At 33.4% G+C, this 19,111-nt stretch overlaps 3 protein-coding genes across 4 annotated transcripts in view; 2 read left to right on the forward strand and 1 right to left on the reverse strand.

Annotated features, from left to right (window-relative positions):
* The window catches only part of LOC111056709 (SH2 domain-containing protein 4A), a 53,969-nt gene extending 51,154 nt beyond the window's left edge, over positions 1–2,815 (reverse strand). Inside the window, exon 1 of one of the 2 annotated variants that reach the window (XM_022344099.2) lies at positions 2,516–2,815. The gene's annotated coding sequence lies outside the window, so the exon portion shown is untranslated. The remainder of the gene's footprint in view (positions 1–2,515) is intronic. The other variant, XM_039431988.1, reaches the window with a different exon arrangement.
* Positions 2,816–2,857: 42 nt separating this feature from the next.
* Positions 2,858–4,890, forward strand: LOC111056712 (gem-associated protein 7). The gene is made up of 2 exons (XM_022344103.2): positions 2,858–3,180; positions 4,620–4,890. Exons 1-2 carry the CDS (start codon positions 3,063–3,065, stop codon positions 4,811–4,813), a joined length of 312 nt encoding a protein of 103 aa, XP_022199795.1. The 5' UTR covers positions 2,858–3,062; the 3' UTR covers positions 4,814–4,890.
* Positions 4,891–9,086: 4,196 nt separating this feature from the next.
* Positions 9,087–11,313, forward strand: LOC111056714 (cytochrome c oxidase copper chaperone). The gene is made up of 2 exons (XM_022344104.2): positions 9,087–9,548; positions 10,962–11,313. Exons 1-2 carry the CDS (start codon positions 9,433–9,435, stop codon positions 11,044–11,046), a joined length of 201 nt encoding a protein of 66 aa, XP_022199796.1. The 5' UTR covers positions 9,087–9,432; the 3' UTR covers positions 11,047–11,313.
* The last annotated feature ends 7,798 nt before the right edge of the window (positions 11,314–19,111 follow it).

Consider the following 19,111-nt stretch of genomic DNA (forward strand, 5'->3'; position numbering starts at 1 on the left):
CTCTTCATTCTGAGTATAATAATTATTGCACGTGCTTGAATTAATGAATATCCAGCTCCTCTCCCAATTTTACAGTTTGAACAATTATCCTGCTGAAATTTTCTTCACACGTCGACAGCCTTTCATATAAATGTGTTACTGCAATATAGGCCTCATGGGCATCAAACACTGGCTTTTGTTTGAGTTGGTAAAAAAGACGCTGTGATCTTCAATACTTCAATTATCCTAATGAAATCATAAATGAAAAATGTTCTAGTTGATGGATATATTTTTTAATTGAATATAACTGTTACTAGTACTAGGACTAACGATCAGTTTTTTATCCTAGATTAATCCTAATAATTTCCTAAATATCCTAAATTAAGTGGATAGATAATTGAGCAAAGATACAGCAGCAGTCGAAGAAGCAATATCTTTCCATGATGAGATAAATGAGTCTCAACTCTTGTCAATGCCAGGTATAAAACTATCACGCCGTCATGTTTCTAAAGTTGTTCTCGGGCCATCTTGTTCCACATATTAAAATATCCTTACTCGTCAATACTTGATTTATTTCTCTTTTATTAAGTTTTTTGCGTGAATAATGATGTTGTGGACTTTTCCATAATTGAAGAGACTTGAAATGTTGTCAAAAATCCACTTTATTTATTTTTTTAATAAAAAATAGACTTGAAATGTTGTCAAAAATCCACTTTATTTATTTTTTTAATAAAGTGGATTTTTGACAACATTTTAAGTCTCTTCAATTATTTCTCTTTTCTTGATCCCTTTTCCGACTTACGATATTGAAAAATGATACAACTGATTTCATAGTTCCCACCTTATTGCTAATAGAGGAAACTTTAACAGAGGTTGTTCAAGGCATGATTCAGACATGAGAATTTGCAAGCATACTTTATTGCCACTCTGAATATTGTGAGGTCCACGCTATGATGTCAGTGGAAAAGATAGGACCACAGCGTTGTCAATTCTCTCCGTTGCCATTGCCTTCTATAGTAATAGTAGATAGCTGATTCCTGCATATCTGCTGTGCTGATGTAGCCTGATTAACTGCTCAATTATATTTTATTCGTCAAGAAAATATATTTTTTAATGATTTTACTATAAATTCTCATAATTTCGGCACCTAATCAATTATATTTCAACACGGTTAAAAAATAATCTGGCAACCTTGCGGAGCTGGAAAAGGATATATCGTCAAATTCAAATATATCTACAGACTACTTTTGAGTCGAATTTGTTCAATCATTTAAATTCTTATAGTGTACAGTAAGCAGAACGGTCAGGTCGATATTTAGCTTTCACTGTAGGTCGTGCTCGCGATCAACCTAATATTATTTGATCTAAATTTCAAGACAATTTTTTGCTATAGAGAAACTTAAAATATGTTTTTATCATTGCCAGCTGTTTAGTGAAATCGAAATCTATAGCATACCGCGACTCACTTGTTCTGTTCGCAAATTTAGACCCCCAACCCTTGGTAGGACAAGACAAATGGGTGGGGGGGGGGTTTGGCGGGGGTTACTTGTAAATGCTCAGAAGTGTTGAGTTGCAAGATATTTATCTCGGCCATTCCCGTGTTTCAGATGGACACGTTAAGCCGTCGGTCCCGCTTGCCTAAAAAGGAATAGTTAGGTCATGTCAGAGGCCCTAAAATTGACCAGTTGCGACCTGAAAACTCTGACACCAGACCTGAGCCAGCCAGGTCACTCGATATTATTAGTTGCGGGGCTGGGTGGTGCTGAATTTTGATAGTGGCGCGTCATTAAACCCCTCCTAGAATAGGTACGTCATACCATAAAGAAAATACAGTATAGCTTAAGATGTCCCATGGTATACTTAGGTAGTTTATGTTCCCAATCTCAAGGTGATTTTTTGTTCACTAAAGTTGATTACTGTCTACTAACTATCTATTAAGAATAAATTATGACCACCCCGACACATATTATAATAGTGGGGTATCATAATTAGGCCTAAGTTTAGTATTAGCAACTTTTGTACGGTATGTATAATATAATAATTATGTATAATATGTTTTGTCAATAAGCTCCTCTGGTTGCAATTCATTGGCAATCAGAGAAATTATTATTATTACCATACTCTTTTGGCTGGGTCAGAGAAGAGTGGATATATAAGAACGTAAGAACGGCACAGTATGAGAGACTAAAGAGTCACATAACTTGAAAAAAAACTACTAGGACTATCGGCTTGAGTTAACAGTTTATCATACTATATCATGGTATATCTTCTTATGCTACCTATATTTTATGTAAGATGATACCGGTAATAAAATTGATTGTGGGTTCGTGTACCGGTACCGGCAAGAATATCAGCATATCTGATTTAATAAAATACTCTTATCACGTATGAATGAGAACATTTAGATACGGATTCAATTCATGAGTATTAAATATTTCAATAATAAAATTATTTTTAATTTAGAAGTCAATCATAAAAATTTGAATTCACATGTCAATCAAAAATATTTCTTTAACTAGAATAAGAACCAACTTACTTTAAAGTCGAAGAATGACTGACGAAGACTGACAAGGAGCTATAATCACTCAATAAGTTTCACTGAACTATTTGGATAAAATTATACAGCTCTAGAGAAAAATAATAAAATTCACAACACTCCACACCGGATTGACAGAGCAATCACATCAAAACATGATAACGAACCAACAGACCAACTGAAACTGAACTGAAAACTTTTTTGTACTCGCTGACACGCTGGAACTTGCATCTCTCAACCACTGTGATGTGTGATGCTGGAACATTCCTGTCTGTAACATTCTGACAGCTGACTCGAAAACATTCAATCTCTGTGAAGAGGAAACTCAAAGGCTACAAAACTATGCAGTGTTACCAACTTTTGTTTACTCTCTTATTCGTTACTCTACTCTCCCGCTCATCGTGCTTGCTAACTTACTTTGCTACAGTACTTGCTTGGTTTTTGTTGTAGGCTACTTGTTAGGTTCGGTATTGATGCTTTTTACTAAACAAAAGTGTGTTTTTCTACATTTTCTCATTTTTAGAATATAATTCGTGTTATAAATAGCATGGAGCAATCAACAGAGGTTGAAGACTCATCGAACAATGATTTTTCATCGAAAGAAAATCAGGAAGCAAGAGCTTTCCTTCGTGAAAGATTTCTTCGAGTGGTGTCTTCAGTTATAGGTACCGTAGCATATTCAATTACTTCAAATAATAATACCACAGTATACATACAGTACGGAAACTTGGATAGTACCCTGACGCTAAAATCCGCCATCTTGTTAGGAAGAGCCGCATTGTAATAGTATTGATGGTAGGTTCGGATCACTTCAATGATCCGGATCAATTGATCTCGTTCACTGCTACGAGCCAATCAGAGGACCAGGATTGGAACTTCCCAAGGTCACGTGACGTGTTTAGTATTGGCGTCATGTAAAAAGCATTGGTTAGATAGGCGATTTATTACAAGTTTCCATTCTGTACTTATTCTGTGATAATACTAGACCTATTGCAAATCAATTTCTCGGAGGAGGTCAAGTCCTTTTGACTTCTTTCCCGAAATTAATAGACTTTGATTCTCATGTTAAATATTGGAACAAAACTATATTTGTAGTTTTTGTGACCTATTTGTAGGCTACATTTATGTTGCCTTTCATAAATCGACATCACTCCACATGTAGAAATGTGGTAACTGGTTATTTTAATATTAATTTTATTGGTGATGACTCAAATATTATCCAGCTTCTGAAATGTTTTGGTCTGTACATCACTTGCACCGAGCCCACCAGAGCCTGGACAATGTTACTGTGAGCTTTCAACTGATGTTTACAACACCAAGGTCATTGAACTCCATGGTGATCACCACTCTGCACTGGTGTGAAATCTTTCATTGTGTGGCTCGTCCATGGCGAGTGATGAAACACCTACCGTACTTTGAATGTAAACTATATTTTCAAATCAAGACCTGTACATTGATCCTTTCAAATAATAATATGGCCAGCACCCCCTTGCATGTAGTGCTCCAAAACTCTGGTTTATTTAGAACTTTTTTCAACTATTTCCAAGAAAGATTCAACTTCTTCTTTCCTGAAAAACCCAAACCGCATATTGCTTTCAGCAATCACAGCAGAGACAGAGCCCTATGAGAATTAATCAAGAGTGATACACTGATGATCTTGTCAGGTTGAAGGGACTTATACATACTTGCTCCAAAGGACAGGTATGAGCATGATAATTTATGGCGACAGGGAGAGATATACTGTCGTGCCAAATCCATTAATGAACAGGACATTGAACAGGCTAGAAGCTGGCAACTATTATACTGCAAAGATTGAGAATACACCAAATTGCTGTAAGGCGGCATGTGATTTGATGGAGTCAGTTAACTCACATTGGTCCTTGCCGAGAAGACCCATAGAGCTTGAGCTTGCCGAGAACCTATAGTAATAGAAGATCCATCAAGACAGCTTGATTTTACAAGTTCTGATGCATTCAACAATTTTCTTCTGACAATTTTCGACTGATAGCTACAATCATTCTGTCTGATGTATTCAAATAATTTTATTTATACAATGTCTATTCAGAAATTATCAAATGTCAAAAATTATTTTTACTATTTTCAGGAAAGCCATGCCAATTGTATACCGCAGAGAACACAATTGTGAGTGGCGAATTCCATGGATGTGACAAAGACGTGATCAATTTTTTGATCAAGGATCTTGAAACCCCAGTTTATCAGATTCCAGTTGCTTGTGTTAGAGCCACCGACATTACGAATATCACATTCCATAATGCTGAAAAGCTGACAAATAAATAATGTAATCTTATTTTCATTGATGTGATTATTCTGATCTTAATGTGATCTGATTATATATTTTTGTTTTATCACTTGAACATTTTTTGGGTAAAGACCCAGTGCACCTCAGTTCAACACCTTTTTCCACTATTAAAGTAATTTGCAATTCACTTAGAAGGTAGAACTACTAGGGTTCTAGTGCGAACTAGTTTTAGAGATGATATAAAGTTGCCTGAAAGGAGATCCTGGTACTTAGCCACTTTATGTAGACCTGACCAGCTACATTTCACATTCCAAGAGAAACGTGCTACAGTGAGATTCAGTTATAAAGTGGAGATGATAGGGAGGCACTGTTGCCAGATTTTTTCATCCACCACCTTCTACAGTAGATGGATGTAATCCAAGTTATCTCGGAGAAGCTGATCTGGTATTAATTCTTGTTGATAATAATCAATTCTATGTTAAATATATTTTATTCGTCAAGAAGCCATGATGTAATATGATAAATTTTCATAATTGAGATGAAATATTTTGGTGAGTTGTCATGTTTCTACATAGTCTACAAACAATTTGGCACTGGTGTGGATACAAAACGACATATTTGTTGAAACAGATGGCATAAAAGTGAAACTTACATATTTATTGAATCAATATTTATGTACTAGAGTGATTCCATCCAAGTTGAAATTAGAATAATATTTGAAACATGATTTGTTATTACACATTTACCCCTATGTTTTTGTTTATTGAATATATAGATATTTGATAAATATCCGTAGGTCTAGTTTTTGTAATTGAAATTATAGCATTGATAAGAGTCTTCAGTAATTTAATCCAGATTCTTTATTCAACTAGGTCAGTTAGTAGCAAAGACATTGCTACACACAGTCCTTGATGAAGCTATCAAAGTAAAATAATTGTACTTTGTTAGGTATGGAGTAGCCTACATGAAAACCTACATGAAACATTGAGGCAGGTAGAGAAGGGATTAAAAGAAGTGGCTGGTGGCCACCGATTTTTAATTTGCCTCATTCCATAATTAATATAATACTGTATGATATACAGGGTGATTCATAATTATGGTAAAATAATTTAATACGTGATAGTAGAGGTAAAAATGAGAAAAAAAGTTCATATAAACATATATCCATAAACGCTTCATTAGCGAGTTATACAGAGTGAAAGATTTCGCCCGGAATTCAGCTCCTCTGGTGAAATACACCGATGCTGAATTGTTTGGGGACTAGTTTTTTAAAAACTTATTCTGGATTCATATGGAAAAATATCTGAAAAATTGGATAAAACTAGTCTGGAAGCTGTAGTGTGAGTAGTTTTTGAGAAAAAAGTTGAAATATGCAAAAAATCCAAGTAGAAAAACACAGACTTCTACGTTTGATGCCCAATAACTTTCTTTAATAACTTTTATTTTTCGCAATAAAAATTGTAGAGAATTTAATTCTGAAAAGAATTATGTAAGCCGTGTAAACTAAATTTAAATAAAATTTGAATAAAATGTATTCTTATGTAGTACATTACACGACAAAAATTTGCTGTTTTATGAGGAGAGAATTAATAACTCATAGGTTGTAGCTGATTGCAAATAAAACATGGATTTCAATAATAGCTGTTCCAAAACAGCTGATTTATTATGTTCTAAATAAGAAAATATTTGAAAGAAATTATCAGCTGAAAATTATTTTCAGAAATATTTTAGTTCACTGTTGAACAAAAAAAAAAAACAAACTGTAAGTTAGGCCTACTGTAACCATGCTGTTTTTTTTTGTTCAATCTATTAACCAGTTATTTGTAACCATTCCACTCTGCTTTTGTGTTAAGTGCTAACTTTTAAAAAATGGCAGGTAATCTTAGACATTATTCATACTCCGAATTAGCTGACATGCATTTAATGTATGGGATGGGACACTACTGTAATAGTACTGAAGCAAGACGTTTGTATCAAGAGAACTTTCCCAACCGAGTATGTCCAAGTTCAAGGTTTTTTGCCACTATTCATCAACGTCAGTCTGAAACAGATTCTTTGATATCCAAAGAGCACATTTATGCAGGCAGACCCCGATCTAATATTGTAGACTGTTGAGTTAGAAGAACAAGTTCTTAATGAAATTTATTAACTTCCAGAGAAGAGCACAAGAGAATTGTCAGTGCAGTTTAATGTCCATCAATCTATTATTTGGAGGAAACTAAAATAGCAACAATTACATCCATACCACCTCCAGAAAGTTCATACTCTATTGCCACGAGACTGTATTCCCTGTGCTGGTATTTGCCGATGGTTTTTAGTAAAACTTGTTTACTCAAACTTTTTAAAAACCGTTTCATTTACCGACGAGGCACACTCTCCAAGAACAGCTATCGTTAACGTCAACAACCAACATATTTGGGCAGCTGAGAATCCTCATTCCATCAATCCTAATCTTCCACAACATCAGTTTTCAGTAAACATTTGGGCAGGAATCATAGGAGATCATCTACTTCTGTTCGAGCTTCCTCCCAGGCTTAATAGCATAATCTACTAGTCTTTTGGTATAAGTTTAATGTTATTTAGATATGCTACTTTCATATAAGAAAAACTTTCCTTAAAAAACCGAATATTCTATTTGCAATCAGCTACCGTACAACTTATGAGTTATTAGTTCTCTCCTCATAAAACAGCAAATTTTTGTGGTGTAATGTACTACAAAAGAATACATTTTATTCAACTTTTATTTGAATTTAGTTTACACAGCTTACATAATTCTTTTCAGAATTAAATTCTCTACAATTTTTATTGCGAAAAATTATTTGTTTACTGGTCATTAAAGAAAGTTATTGGGCATCAAACGTAGAAGTCTGTGTTTTTCTACTCAGATTTTTTGCATATTTCAACTTTTCTCAAAAAATACTCACACTACAGCTTCCAGACTAGTTTTATTCAATTTTTTAGATATTTTTCCATATGAATCCAGCATAAGTTTTCAAAAAACTAGTCCCCAAACAATTCCGCATCGGTGTATTTCACCAGAGGAACTGAATTCCGGGCGAAATCTTTCACCCTGTATAGCTCGCTAATGAAGCGTTTATGGATATATGTTTATATGAACTTTTTTTCTTATTTTTACCTCTACTATCACGTAATAAAATATTTTACCATAATTATGAATCACTCTGTATAACTCAAATAGAATGATGACAACTATAATGTAACTTTTCCTCAATTTCCATTTTTTACAAAACATTGGTCTTTATAAATAAGAATTAATGAAAAGTGACACAGGTTTTGGAAAGCACTAGTCATCATTAATTTGAAATTTCCACTTACCATGTCTACAAGCCGCTTTACAGCCAATTTCAAGAAATTTAATTGACAATAGTATCTTACGTCACAAGGACGAGAAGGGGCCTTTTGCAGGCGAGAATGATGTTTTTAGTCAAGGCATTAGCAGAGACTAGAATTTCATTCCAGCACTGCAAAAGACATTCGCGTCCAAGTAACATACACTATTTTTGTCATAATAATCTAAAGAAGAATAATTGACAAATATAAAACATTTCCTGCATGTGCTGAAGTTACTACATGCATTCTATAAACATAACCTAAAGTGTGAGATAAATTACTTTTAACATGAAGAGGAGAAACCCATTTCTCCCTCCACAGTTTGTAGCATAGACACAGACGGACATCCTGCGCACAATTGGATGCGCCGTGTCATTTTGCTTCATGTTCTTGTGATGAAGACATCTCTGTAACATACACAAAGCAACATACCTGCTGACCAGTACACTACTTGAAACATTGCCAGCAATAGATGGAGGGGAGTGTTGCCGCGGCGCGTTACAAAGCTCTCTCACTCAGACACAAAAGAAGGAGAATGCTGCTATATAGGCAGTGGGAGTGATTAGTGGAGAATAGAGCATCGGACCTCTCCGTCTTCGAGAAAGAGCCGTGTTAAAAGTAATTTATCTCTCACTTTAGTTTACAAATTCCGAATCAGGAATTTTGTGGAAGTTGACAAAACTTCCACCTGGAGTGCTGAAGGTGATTTTTTGTAGCAGTTTTGCTGTTTCTATTTCATAACTAGGAAAGATACTTGACTGTAAAGAAAACATATATGTTTCATTACAGTAGAGTATGCTGTAATAAGAATCATATGTTTATTTGTTTTCAAAAAAGCCGTTCACCGGCTTGATTTCATGCATGGAAATGAGATTGAATGACTGACAAAAAAATTGTATTCTTCACGAACATCTGAAGATCGTATAATTGCACATCGAGCAATCGACATTTTGAAATTTCTGTTGAGTTCAAACATAGCACACTAAGAACTGGTCTCTATCTCACAGCTCAAACTATCATCGTATAGAAAATAGAATAGAATAGCCTATCAAAGATGAATCTTAAAACCCTATAAGGTATTTATGTGACCGTTTCTGAATAATTTGAATACTCATTGATGTAAATGGCATTGACATTTACAATATCGTGGTTCTGATCCAGTTGGCACTTGCCAATAATCAGCCTTCAAATTTTCATAACCAACAAAAATTATTTGATTCTAATCACGCGTAGGTTTTAACCTTGAGTAAGTGGAAATTATCCATTGAATTGTCTTTAAATAAATAGCAAAATTGGGAATAATAATATGACTCTGGCCATAGACTCCAGTTCCAAGCCTGCACCAGCAGAGAAAGCCGCTGAACCCAAAAAGCTGAAACCTTGCTGTGCTTGTCCTGAAACGAAGAGGGTCAGGGATGCATGGTGAGTTTATTATTATTTCTATATTTCTAAACCTATATCAGAATAAAATCAAATAATTTTTCTCTATAATAGTAGCAGTACAGTGAGTAATAACAGCTAAATGCTCACTAGGCTATCTATAGTTGTCTGTCCATTTGTCATTGAATCCGGAATATTATTGCAACTTTCGGTGCAATAATAATTTTTTAATTTACAAAATTTTCAATCCTTAAATCTGTTAGAACTACTGAATGCAAAATGCTATTCTTGGCACACAGCAAAAATGACCTTATTTTTAGTTGTTTGAGTCAAATCTACCATGTAGCGGTATTATACCTGAGTATTTTATAGGCTATAGACAACCTACAGCATCACAAAAAAAATGAAAATCATTTCCAACAATGAAAATTAGGGGGCATAGGCTAAGTTAAGTTATAAGTAAGTTAATTAAGTTGTATTAGGTTTCATTCATACGTAGAAGTAGGTATTAAATCTGCTCCGTCAGCTAAGCTGAAAGTCGTACCATAGAGAAAAGATAGCACAAGAAGATATTCCATGATTCATGTTCCAAATCTTACTGTTAACTCAAGCCGATAATCCACGTAGTTTTTTTTTGTGAAGCTAGCTTATGATATAAACAATGGGATATAAATCTACGCTATTTTTTCTTAGCTGTACTCTCATGCCGGCGCCACACTCTTGCCGAGTGCGTACAAATGACGACGAGCGCGATAGTATGTATAGCTACTAATATGCCAGCGCTCTTAATTATTTTTGTTGAGACTAGACGAGCAAAGGCGATTTGCTTGCCTAGCATCTACAAATATATCCCATCCACAATTTTTCAACCATTGCATGCTTGCGGCAAGCGACTCGGCAAGAGTTTGGCCTAGTTTTCAGGTGTGAACAAATCATAATGTTACCAACACAGTAATAGGCTCGAGCTAGCCTAAATGAGCGTAATAGATGGGCAGAATTTAATCCACGCGTCTTCAGAATGCATGAATGCCCCACTAATATGGGGCACGTCTATTACGCTCGTATATTGTAGTTTTCTATAAATAGTCCACGAGTAACGCTCGTATAGTTGAGTCCACAGCCTGTATATAATAATTATTTTTGGTTTCTAGTATGGCTGAAGGTCGATCTCCACACTGAGGGGTGTTTTGTATATAAAATACTGAATTCTCCCCAGTAGTAGGGGGAATCTGGTTTACTCTTTCGGAAAATTATCATTGGGTTTTTTGTTTGTGATGTTGGAAGGAGAAGCATGTGCCCTCTGTGTACGCCCTGTAGAATATCTCAGCTGGCAATCGCTGGCATTATGTAATGCAATTAATGGCATTAATCTTTGAACACAAGTCAGAAAGCGTATGTAATTCTTGATATTGCACATCTAATATTCAAAATAATTCTTTTTTTTTCTTATTTCAGCATCATCGAAAATGGAGAGGAGAACTGCAAAAGCTTGATTGAAGCGCATCGAGAATGTATGAAGAAAATGGGATTCAACATATAGTTCATCACCTCCACATAGTTCGAGTGGACTCATCTTGTTAATAAGCATCTCGATGATATGTTAAAACGTCCTTTTTTGTGTTGTAAATTGTTAATTGTTTGTCCTATAAATATTACTGATATTGTTTGTGGCTTTGACATTGATTCAAGAGCGTACTTAATGCAATACAATCATCCGAAATGTCTTAGATAAGCCTGTTGTATTTATTAATGTAGGAGTTTAGGGTTCAATAAAATATGTGAATAAATTTATGTTTCTTCTTAAGAACTATCCCATTTCATTATTCCTGAACTATTACATGCAATTACAGTTTTTAAGTGTTCAACATTGAAGTTATGCAAGGTATAAAATTATGTTCCTAGTTTCAAATACAGTAATGTATTTAATTCAAGGATTAATCCAATATCCAAACATCATTATTTAAATATTATGAAGAATATTTTTTCAAGTTTGACTTGAAGCTGATCGATCGCTGACAATCACAAAACGCCACTTGTTCTTGCAAGCGAACCGGTATCACGGTAACTGCAACCTTGGCATTGATTTTCTCGTAAATGAATGATGTCCCAAATATTTCTATTTTAAAATGTTTTATGTAATTTCAAGTAAAAATTTGGAAAGTCAGGGCTACAAGAAATCACCCTCCTGGGAAGCAGAGAAAAACATTTCTCGTTGTCCGCAGGGCAAAAAATGGACACCATGTTCTAGTTATTAGAATTGAAACAAAACTAAGACATTCTTTCAATTTTTATGTAAATTACTAATTTGTAAACCCAACTGCCTGACAAAACTACACTCTTAAACCTATATTCAACCAATGCATATGTGTATATGCATGAATAAAAAAGAGACTTCAAACAGTTTTATATAATAATTTATTAACTAGCAAATAAAGTTTTAATTCAATCACAACATTATTAAAGAAAGCAAATAATGACAGTGAATATGGATGAGAAGTGAATTCATTTAGCACTTGAATATTTGGAATGCATACAAAAGACAATTCAATTATGATATTACACACATAATAACTTTCATAAATCTTAATTGAAAAGGTTGACTGAACCTTTGGGGGTTTCAGTAGATTCAACCAGGAAGAACTATTTAAATCAGGTTGATGGTAGTGACAACTATTAATTCCAAGAAGATGTAATCGAATTACAATTATTAGATTGATTTTGAAAATCCACAGTACATAAAAAGTTAATTGCTCACTCAAAATAGAAAATGAATAAATTTGAAGCTGAACAACTTCAAATGTGCTCTTATCGATTTATAAACTCTGAGAAATATAAATAATTATACCTGAGTATAAAAGTTTAATAATTACAGTCGATATTAAAGTTTGAATAATTTTCGAACGTCATTTCGGATGAAAGAAAATATCTACCAAGAATTGTATTATGTTCTAAAAATATTAGCAATAATCTGTTTAGATTATTCAGATGAAAATTATAAATAGTGAGGTCCAAGTTTTAATGGCAGTGTTTCATTAGCAATGGTATTCTTGTCTATCATCCAACAAAGCGGATAGCGCTATCTCTTTCTCGCTTAGCTCTGTTGCCAGATCGTCTTTTAACAATGTAGAAATAATAATTAATTAAAATATTTCATCTTAATATTATGAAAATTCATTATGAAATTATTGAAACATATAATTTCTTGCTTAATAAAATATAATCGATTATTTTAAACTATAATGAACAGTTAATATTACATTAATAAAGCTATATCAGCTACCGTCTATAGAAGGCATTGACATGACAGAGGATCGGCAACGTTCATCTATTTTTCTCCACTGCCATTATAACGTGGACCTCTCACTAGAGATGCAAATACATGAAGTTGAATCATGGAAAATATGAATATTATTTGAAAAAAAAAATAGTAATGTATAATGATACATTCAAGAAGAGAATTCATGATGAACCGGCAAACCAGGAACAGAATGTTCTGAGAATAATTATTACAGGTGGTTTTTAACTAGAAAAAAATGAAAAGTTCTGTAATAATAAAAAGAATAACAGCTTATTGACTTAATAACGATTACAACAAACTGAGGAAACAATAAAAGAAAATTCATCTGTTTCAGATTAAAAAACTGTTCAATGGTGATTTAGGCTATGTACACATGGTAGCGTCGCACCGCGCGGTTTGAGACGCGCGTCCGACCGCGCGGTGCGATATACAATGGAGCTAATGGCAGCGTCCACATGCACCACTCACTAAAATCTGGACGCGCCGCGCACTGCGCCGCCCAGACTTTCAACCTGAACCGCGCGGCGACAGCGCAGTTCCCAGTACACTACAGTCAGTTGGACTGTACACATGAGAGCAGTCGGACGCGAGCTTTGATCTAGTTCACTTGTTTTGTGTAGTGATTTTACAGCAACTCTGTTCAGTGTGCAGCCATGAAAATGAACAATTTTGACACAGAATTGTTCATAGAAGAAGTAAAAAGTCGACGTGACATATGGGATATGGCGAGTCCTGATTACAAGAACTGAACAGAACAAGAACTTGATGCCAAGTCGTTCTTTACGATCTCCAACAACTCGTCAAAAGATGAAATCGACATTCGCAAATAGTTAAAAAATTTGGGTTTGTATTTCCTCAAGTTAGGGTAAAGAGTCACAAAAGCACCATGCGTTAATCTATTGGTCAAAATAGGGTGAACGCAAAAGTTTCTTTGCCTTCGTTTTCTCGCTTTATATCTACGATACACAAGCCACATACATGTTACCTCTTCAACTTCCATTGCTGAACTGGAGGTGGACGCCGCGTATAAAACGCTCGCATGTGTACAACTGCAGAATTTTGGACGCGCGTCGCACCGCGCGGTGCGACGCTACCATGTGTACATAGCCTAAGTTATAGTGGAATTTTCTATTTAAAATAGTCAAATAGGTATCATAAATATTAATTATTGAAGTTATTAAAGCACAATGACGTATTAGAGAAAATATCAAAGCAATAGCTGCTTATAGATAACACAGTATTAATAGACATTCAATTCACTCATTAAATTCCAATAATGCATTGTCTGCAATTAGTCAAATTTTATGATTAAAAAATAGGAAATAATTTAAAATATTGATATCACTCTTGAATGTTAAATAATCACTATAAAAATGGTTCTTTATTTAATTTATTGTATAATTTGTTTTTTGAAATATCGAAAATATTGCTCGATAAAGATTGAATATTTTTATCAGTTGATATAATTTCATGAGATTTAAAATGGTTTAGTTACTTATTTTTCAAGTTTTAAACTAGCCACAATGAAATTTAGGACGGACAGCAAAAGAAACGCTATCTAAAATGAAAAACTGTATGCTATAATTTAACTGCTTTAGTACCTACAGTAGGCCACCACTTACACCTAGCGAGTCTCAGTCCTAAAGCAGTTAAATAAAATTAATGTGAACTCAATATTTAAAATTCAAAAGAAGCGTAAATTTATTTATATATTTTACTGTACTTTGATGAGAAAGCTAAGTTGAAATGATATAAAAATATATTGAATTGGGGAAAAATCGTATTAATTATTGGAAAAGGGTAAGGGTAAGCCTAAAACTTTAGACACAATATGAAGCAATAGTAAGCGAGCGTTCAAGGACGGAATGTAATTTCAAGCTTATTTGTAAATATAAGAGAGCAGGGATTGATTACGAATCGGTTAAGATAATATCTAAGTTCCTAAAAGAATTCCAATTTATATATGCTGGCCAGGGAAAAATTTAATCAATAATGATAGCTATGTCCTTCACCCTAGTCATTAATCATTTTCCATGGACCGCATATTAATGATATTATGGAAAGGAAATTACCATAAATTTAAACTTTACTAGAAGCGTTTTTCAAGAGCGATCTATTTCACTACCTCCGTAAACAAAGGCGTAGTGCATTCGTGTGACATCAGCACAGATAGGGCTTTTACACCAATATAAATTCATTGATTTCAGCTGATTTATATCAGCTAGTGTTTTTATTGGTCTAGGAGTCCTACCTGTGCTGACGTCACACGAATGCACTACGGCTTTGTTCACGGAGGTAGTGTCTATTTACGGCTGCTAATAAGAATTTGAATGATCTTGAGATTATATAAATAATTATAAATGTTTCATTTGAATTATCCAACAAAGTTTCATTAATAATTCTACAAAGATTAGAAATAAATTTGTACCGCACTCAAAATAAACATGGTTGCACCTATGTTATTAAGTTGAAGCAGATACTGGTACCGTAGAGGTAGTGGTAAAACCCCCTTTTCATGACAAAAAATTGATTTATATAAATATGTGAATGATCGGTTGAGAGAAGTAGATCCTACAAATTACAAGGATTTATAAATTGAGAACAAAAATGGCAAATAAGTAGAATTATGGTAGGGACTACATCTTCTTCATGAGATTAACAATATAAAAAGTGAAATTTGAATACCTCTTTATATAGATTCATTACTAGTTCAAGAGAAAATATAAATATTGAATAATAAATCTCATTATTCATTTTTATGAACTGAGTGTGGTTCCATAGTAATGAGATCTTGTCGTTTGGTCCAGTTCACATATAACATCGCATATATAAGATTATATATATGTATTTACAGCAACAAAATAATGAACATTTCTCAATATCATAATAGCACCACCCAATCAGATCATATCATCATATCCAAACAAACCCGTTGCACTAAGAAAACAACAAACACATTTTAAAATACATAAATCAACTTAAAATACAACGCTCATTGGATAATTTCTATTATAAACGGTCCTAACACTAAATTGCATATACTTTAACCAGACTAGATTGTCATTGGTATTATCAATTCATTCAAAGTTATTTCATGTTCTCCCAAACCCAAATTCGTGATTCAAGATCAGGCTGACGGTGTTCATTATCACAATTATCTTACATTTATTTTCAGATGATGATAAGAAACTTATTTGATATTTTTTAAGTACAGAATAATCGATCTTATAACTAACAAACTAGTGATGGAGGCTTGTAAGATCCGCGAATAGAACACTATAGTAAAGTGTTTTACAGGAAATGTCTATGACATGCAATTTAACTCAATTTGAATTCATACAACCTGTAGAAATCAATCCTCTTTCATAAAGTGCATAAAATATTCAGTATTTGAAACATTAATAGATGAGTCTATTCAAATGTACAAACAAAGACGTCAAGTGAGATTTGAAGGTTTCAAATCCACATGAAAACTTGGCGAGAATAACTCGCTTTCCGCTTTTTAAATCTTTCACATCAGTTTCTCACTCAAAACTATTTAGTAATCTAAATATCTTGCACAAAAACAATGAGAATAACGGCAAATTAGTAATTTATAGTACGAAATTGACAAACTTGAATAAAAACAATATGGCACATTTCTAATAGAAGATTACTTACTACTCAGCTATATGTTCAAAAAGCATCAAGAATAGATTTTTGTTTTTGAATTTGAAATCTCATATTTTCTAAAAATCAGAAATACTGAGATCCTTACATTTAAGAATTCCACTATAAATACATTAAATTATACTCAACAACAACAACAATGATATCTTATTATAATAAATTAAGCACTATGCTAAGCAAGACAAATTGAAACTGGAACTACAATTAAAATGGTTTGTGGTAGATAGGAACATATGTTTTCTGGCCGGATACTGTTTCACCTCATTGTCTATCTTGGAGAGTGTCTCATGAAGAACATCTTTCTCGTTAATGGTTGAACTGAAAAACCATCTTTCTACTAATATAATTTATTAGATTTGGGGCCTCCTGGACCTGGGCGATCATTCAAAAGATCAGTGGACATGCCAAACATCGAATTCATAAAGAAATATGTGAAGCGGAAAATGTCATGACGGTTATAAATTACAGCGATTTCTTAGAGTTATTTCAATATATTATAAAGTAAGGACCGGAGTCAAGTCTCCACAACTCAAGACTCTCAATAAAAATTATGGATTATGGTAATTAAAATGGTTGACTGTGATATGATCTTCAAAATATCTTTCTTGTGAGTAATAAACAAAATACCATAAAAATAATGTGTTACTGTAACTCCTATAAATTTTTTCAGGTACAAAATCAGTAGCATAAGAGATCGTCATATTGGAAGTTACTATCATAGGTCGGTAAAACGCATTGGAAAGGTACACACTTCAAAGGAAAACTATTCAAATTTAAAGACACATTATTCATGTTTGAACTTCGATTCCGAAATGAAATGGAGTGATGGTGATGAGGTGAACTGTGATTCATGAATGCCAGGCAACATCGGGAATCGAACCCGATACCGACCATCTTTCAGCGATGAAGTGGAGGAAATTGAAACAGCATAAACTATTCAAATATAATGTAACAGGCATCAATTCTCACGAATCTAAGCATGAATGCCCAAACGATGAGGTGAATGAACAATTTAATAAAAGTTGAATAGATTCAAAGCGTGTGACCGTGTTTTGCTAAAATATATCAGATATGTGCTTGGCTTACATTACTATCTGAAACATTATTACTAACAAATAATGACAAATTGATCTATAAAGGTCCTCGTATCTTCAGTGATCAAGTGCCAAAAATCATACAATAATTTAAATATGACAATTTTTGAACCCCAATTCTCAATAACAATAAGCATAAAAAATAGTGTTGAATTACATTCAGCAACTGCAAACGTGCACGTTTGAAAGTATCATTCTCAATATATTATAATCACAACAATAAATATACTAATAAATATAATACTATTTAATTTTTTTCAATATATAATAGAATTGCATCTATTTTGAAGGCAATGGTGTAAATAGGATAAGCTAAAAATACTGCAGAAAGAATGATGTTACTTGAAATTGCATAACCTATTCACTAGTTTCAACAGAAATAGCAGCTAATGTATCCCAGGATATATTAATACTGTTAGAACCTCATCTAATTATTCAAACTAGTGACATAGAATTAATGTTCAATATTAAGAACTGTATCACAACTAAGCTCAATTTTTTATGAATTATAAGCTACTATCAACAATTTTCAAGTGCTTGGAGCATACAATTTGAAAAAAGTCAGGAGCTATTTGTGGAGTTTTTTTAGAACAAAATCAATGACTACTTGAAATTATGACTGATTATTGTAACATAGTTTAAATTATCTTAAATTGTATTCATGTCTATAAGGAAGGACTCTGGAATTGCACATAGAAACTGTACGAGAAAAGATCCCATACTTTTTCATTCAATCACACAAACTATGTTATAAGTCTGTGTTATATCTAGAAAATATAAAAAAATACCCATAGAAGTAGAAAATAATTTCCAATAAGGAAACATTAACTCTATACAGTCAATGACTCTCTCTATACATTGACTCTCTGTCAAATGAAACCTTGAAAATTTAATAAATGTGACAACCGATCATGCTTTGGAGCAAACCCTCACTCGATCATCCAAAACTGAGTGATTGGAATAGATAGTTCTTCAAAGGCTTCCTAAAATGGCTGCTACTATATAAATAAATCTTCCATCAAGATATTCTGTTCAAGTATGTTGACATCATTATGGATATCACTGGAGATTGTGAAGAAAGTCATCTAATGAAGTAAAACAAGAATAATGAGAGATGAGAATGATTTCCAGAAGCATAATCTTCTCAAGAGAACATAACATTTTTCTTCAAGACTCTGATGGACAACAGAATCTGCATAATGTTATCAATGGTCTGGAAGCAAGTGAAGAAGTGTGTGATTCTCTTTTGAACGTATAGAAAGAAATAGTTATTCGGTCTCCAACGATTTTTATCTGAACATAGTTGTGGCAAATTGTAAAAGTGTATTCTCACTTATAAAATGAAACAGAGTTCTTTCATTCTCCACGATGCAATCAAACAAAAATCCTAGTCTTAGTTAATTCTAGAACAAAAAGATCTGATCTCTGTATTTTTACTAGGTAGCTGTTTGAAGATAATTCAGCATTGAAGTTTTAGTGCAGCATGCATTTCTACAATAACCGCAATCTCTGTCAACATCTGATGGATATTTGAAAAAAACTCT

The sequence above is a fragment of the Nilaparvata lugens genome, chromosome 1 (assembly GCF_014356525.2).
Source record: "Nilaparvata lugens isolate BPH chromosome 1, ASM1435652v1, whole genome shotgun sequence".
Taxonomy (NCBI): Eukaryota; Metazoa; Arthropoda; class Insecta; order Hemiptera; family Delphacidae; genus Nilaparvata; species Nilaparvata lugens.

Bases quoted from the DNA above. Each gene is read 5' to 3' on its own strand.
- LOC111056712 (XM_022344103.2), top strand. From the start codon at position 3,063: ATGGAGCAATCAACAGAGGTTGAAGACTCATCGAACAATGATTTTTCA. The intron at 3,181-4,619 runs GTACCGTAGCAT...TACTATTTTCAG, and splicing joins AGTGGTGTCTTCAGTTATAG to GAAAGCCATGCCAATTGTAT.
- LOC111056714 (XM_022344104.2), top strand. From the start codon at position 9,433: ATGACTCTGGCCATAGACTCCAGTTCCAAGCCTGCACCAGCAGAGAAA. The intron at 9,549-10,961 runs GTGAGTTTATTA...TTCTTATTTCAG, and splicing joins AAGAGGGTCAGGGATGCATG to CATCATCGAAAATGGAGAGG.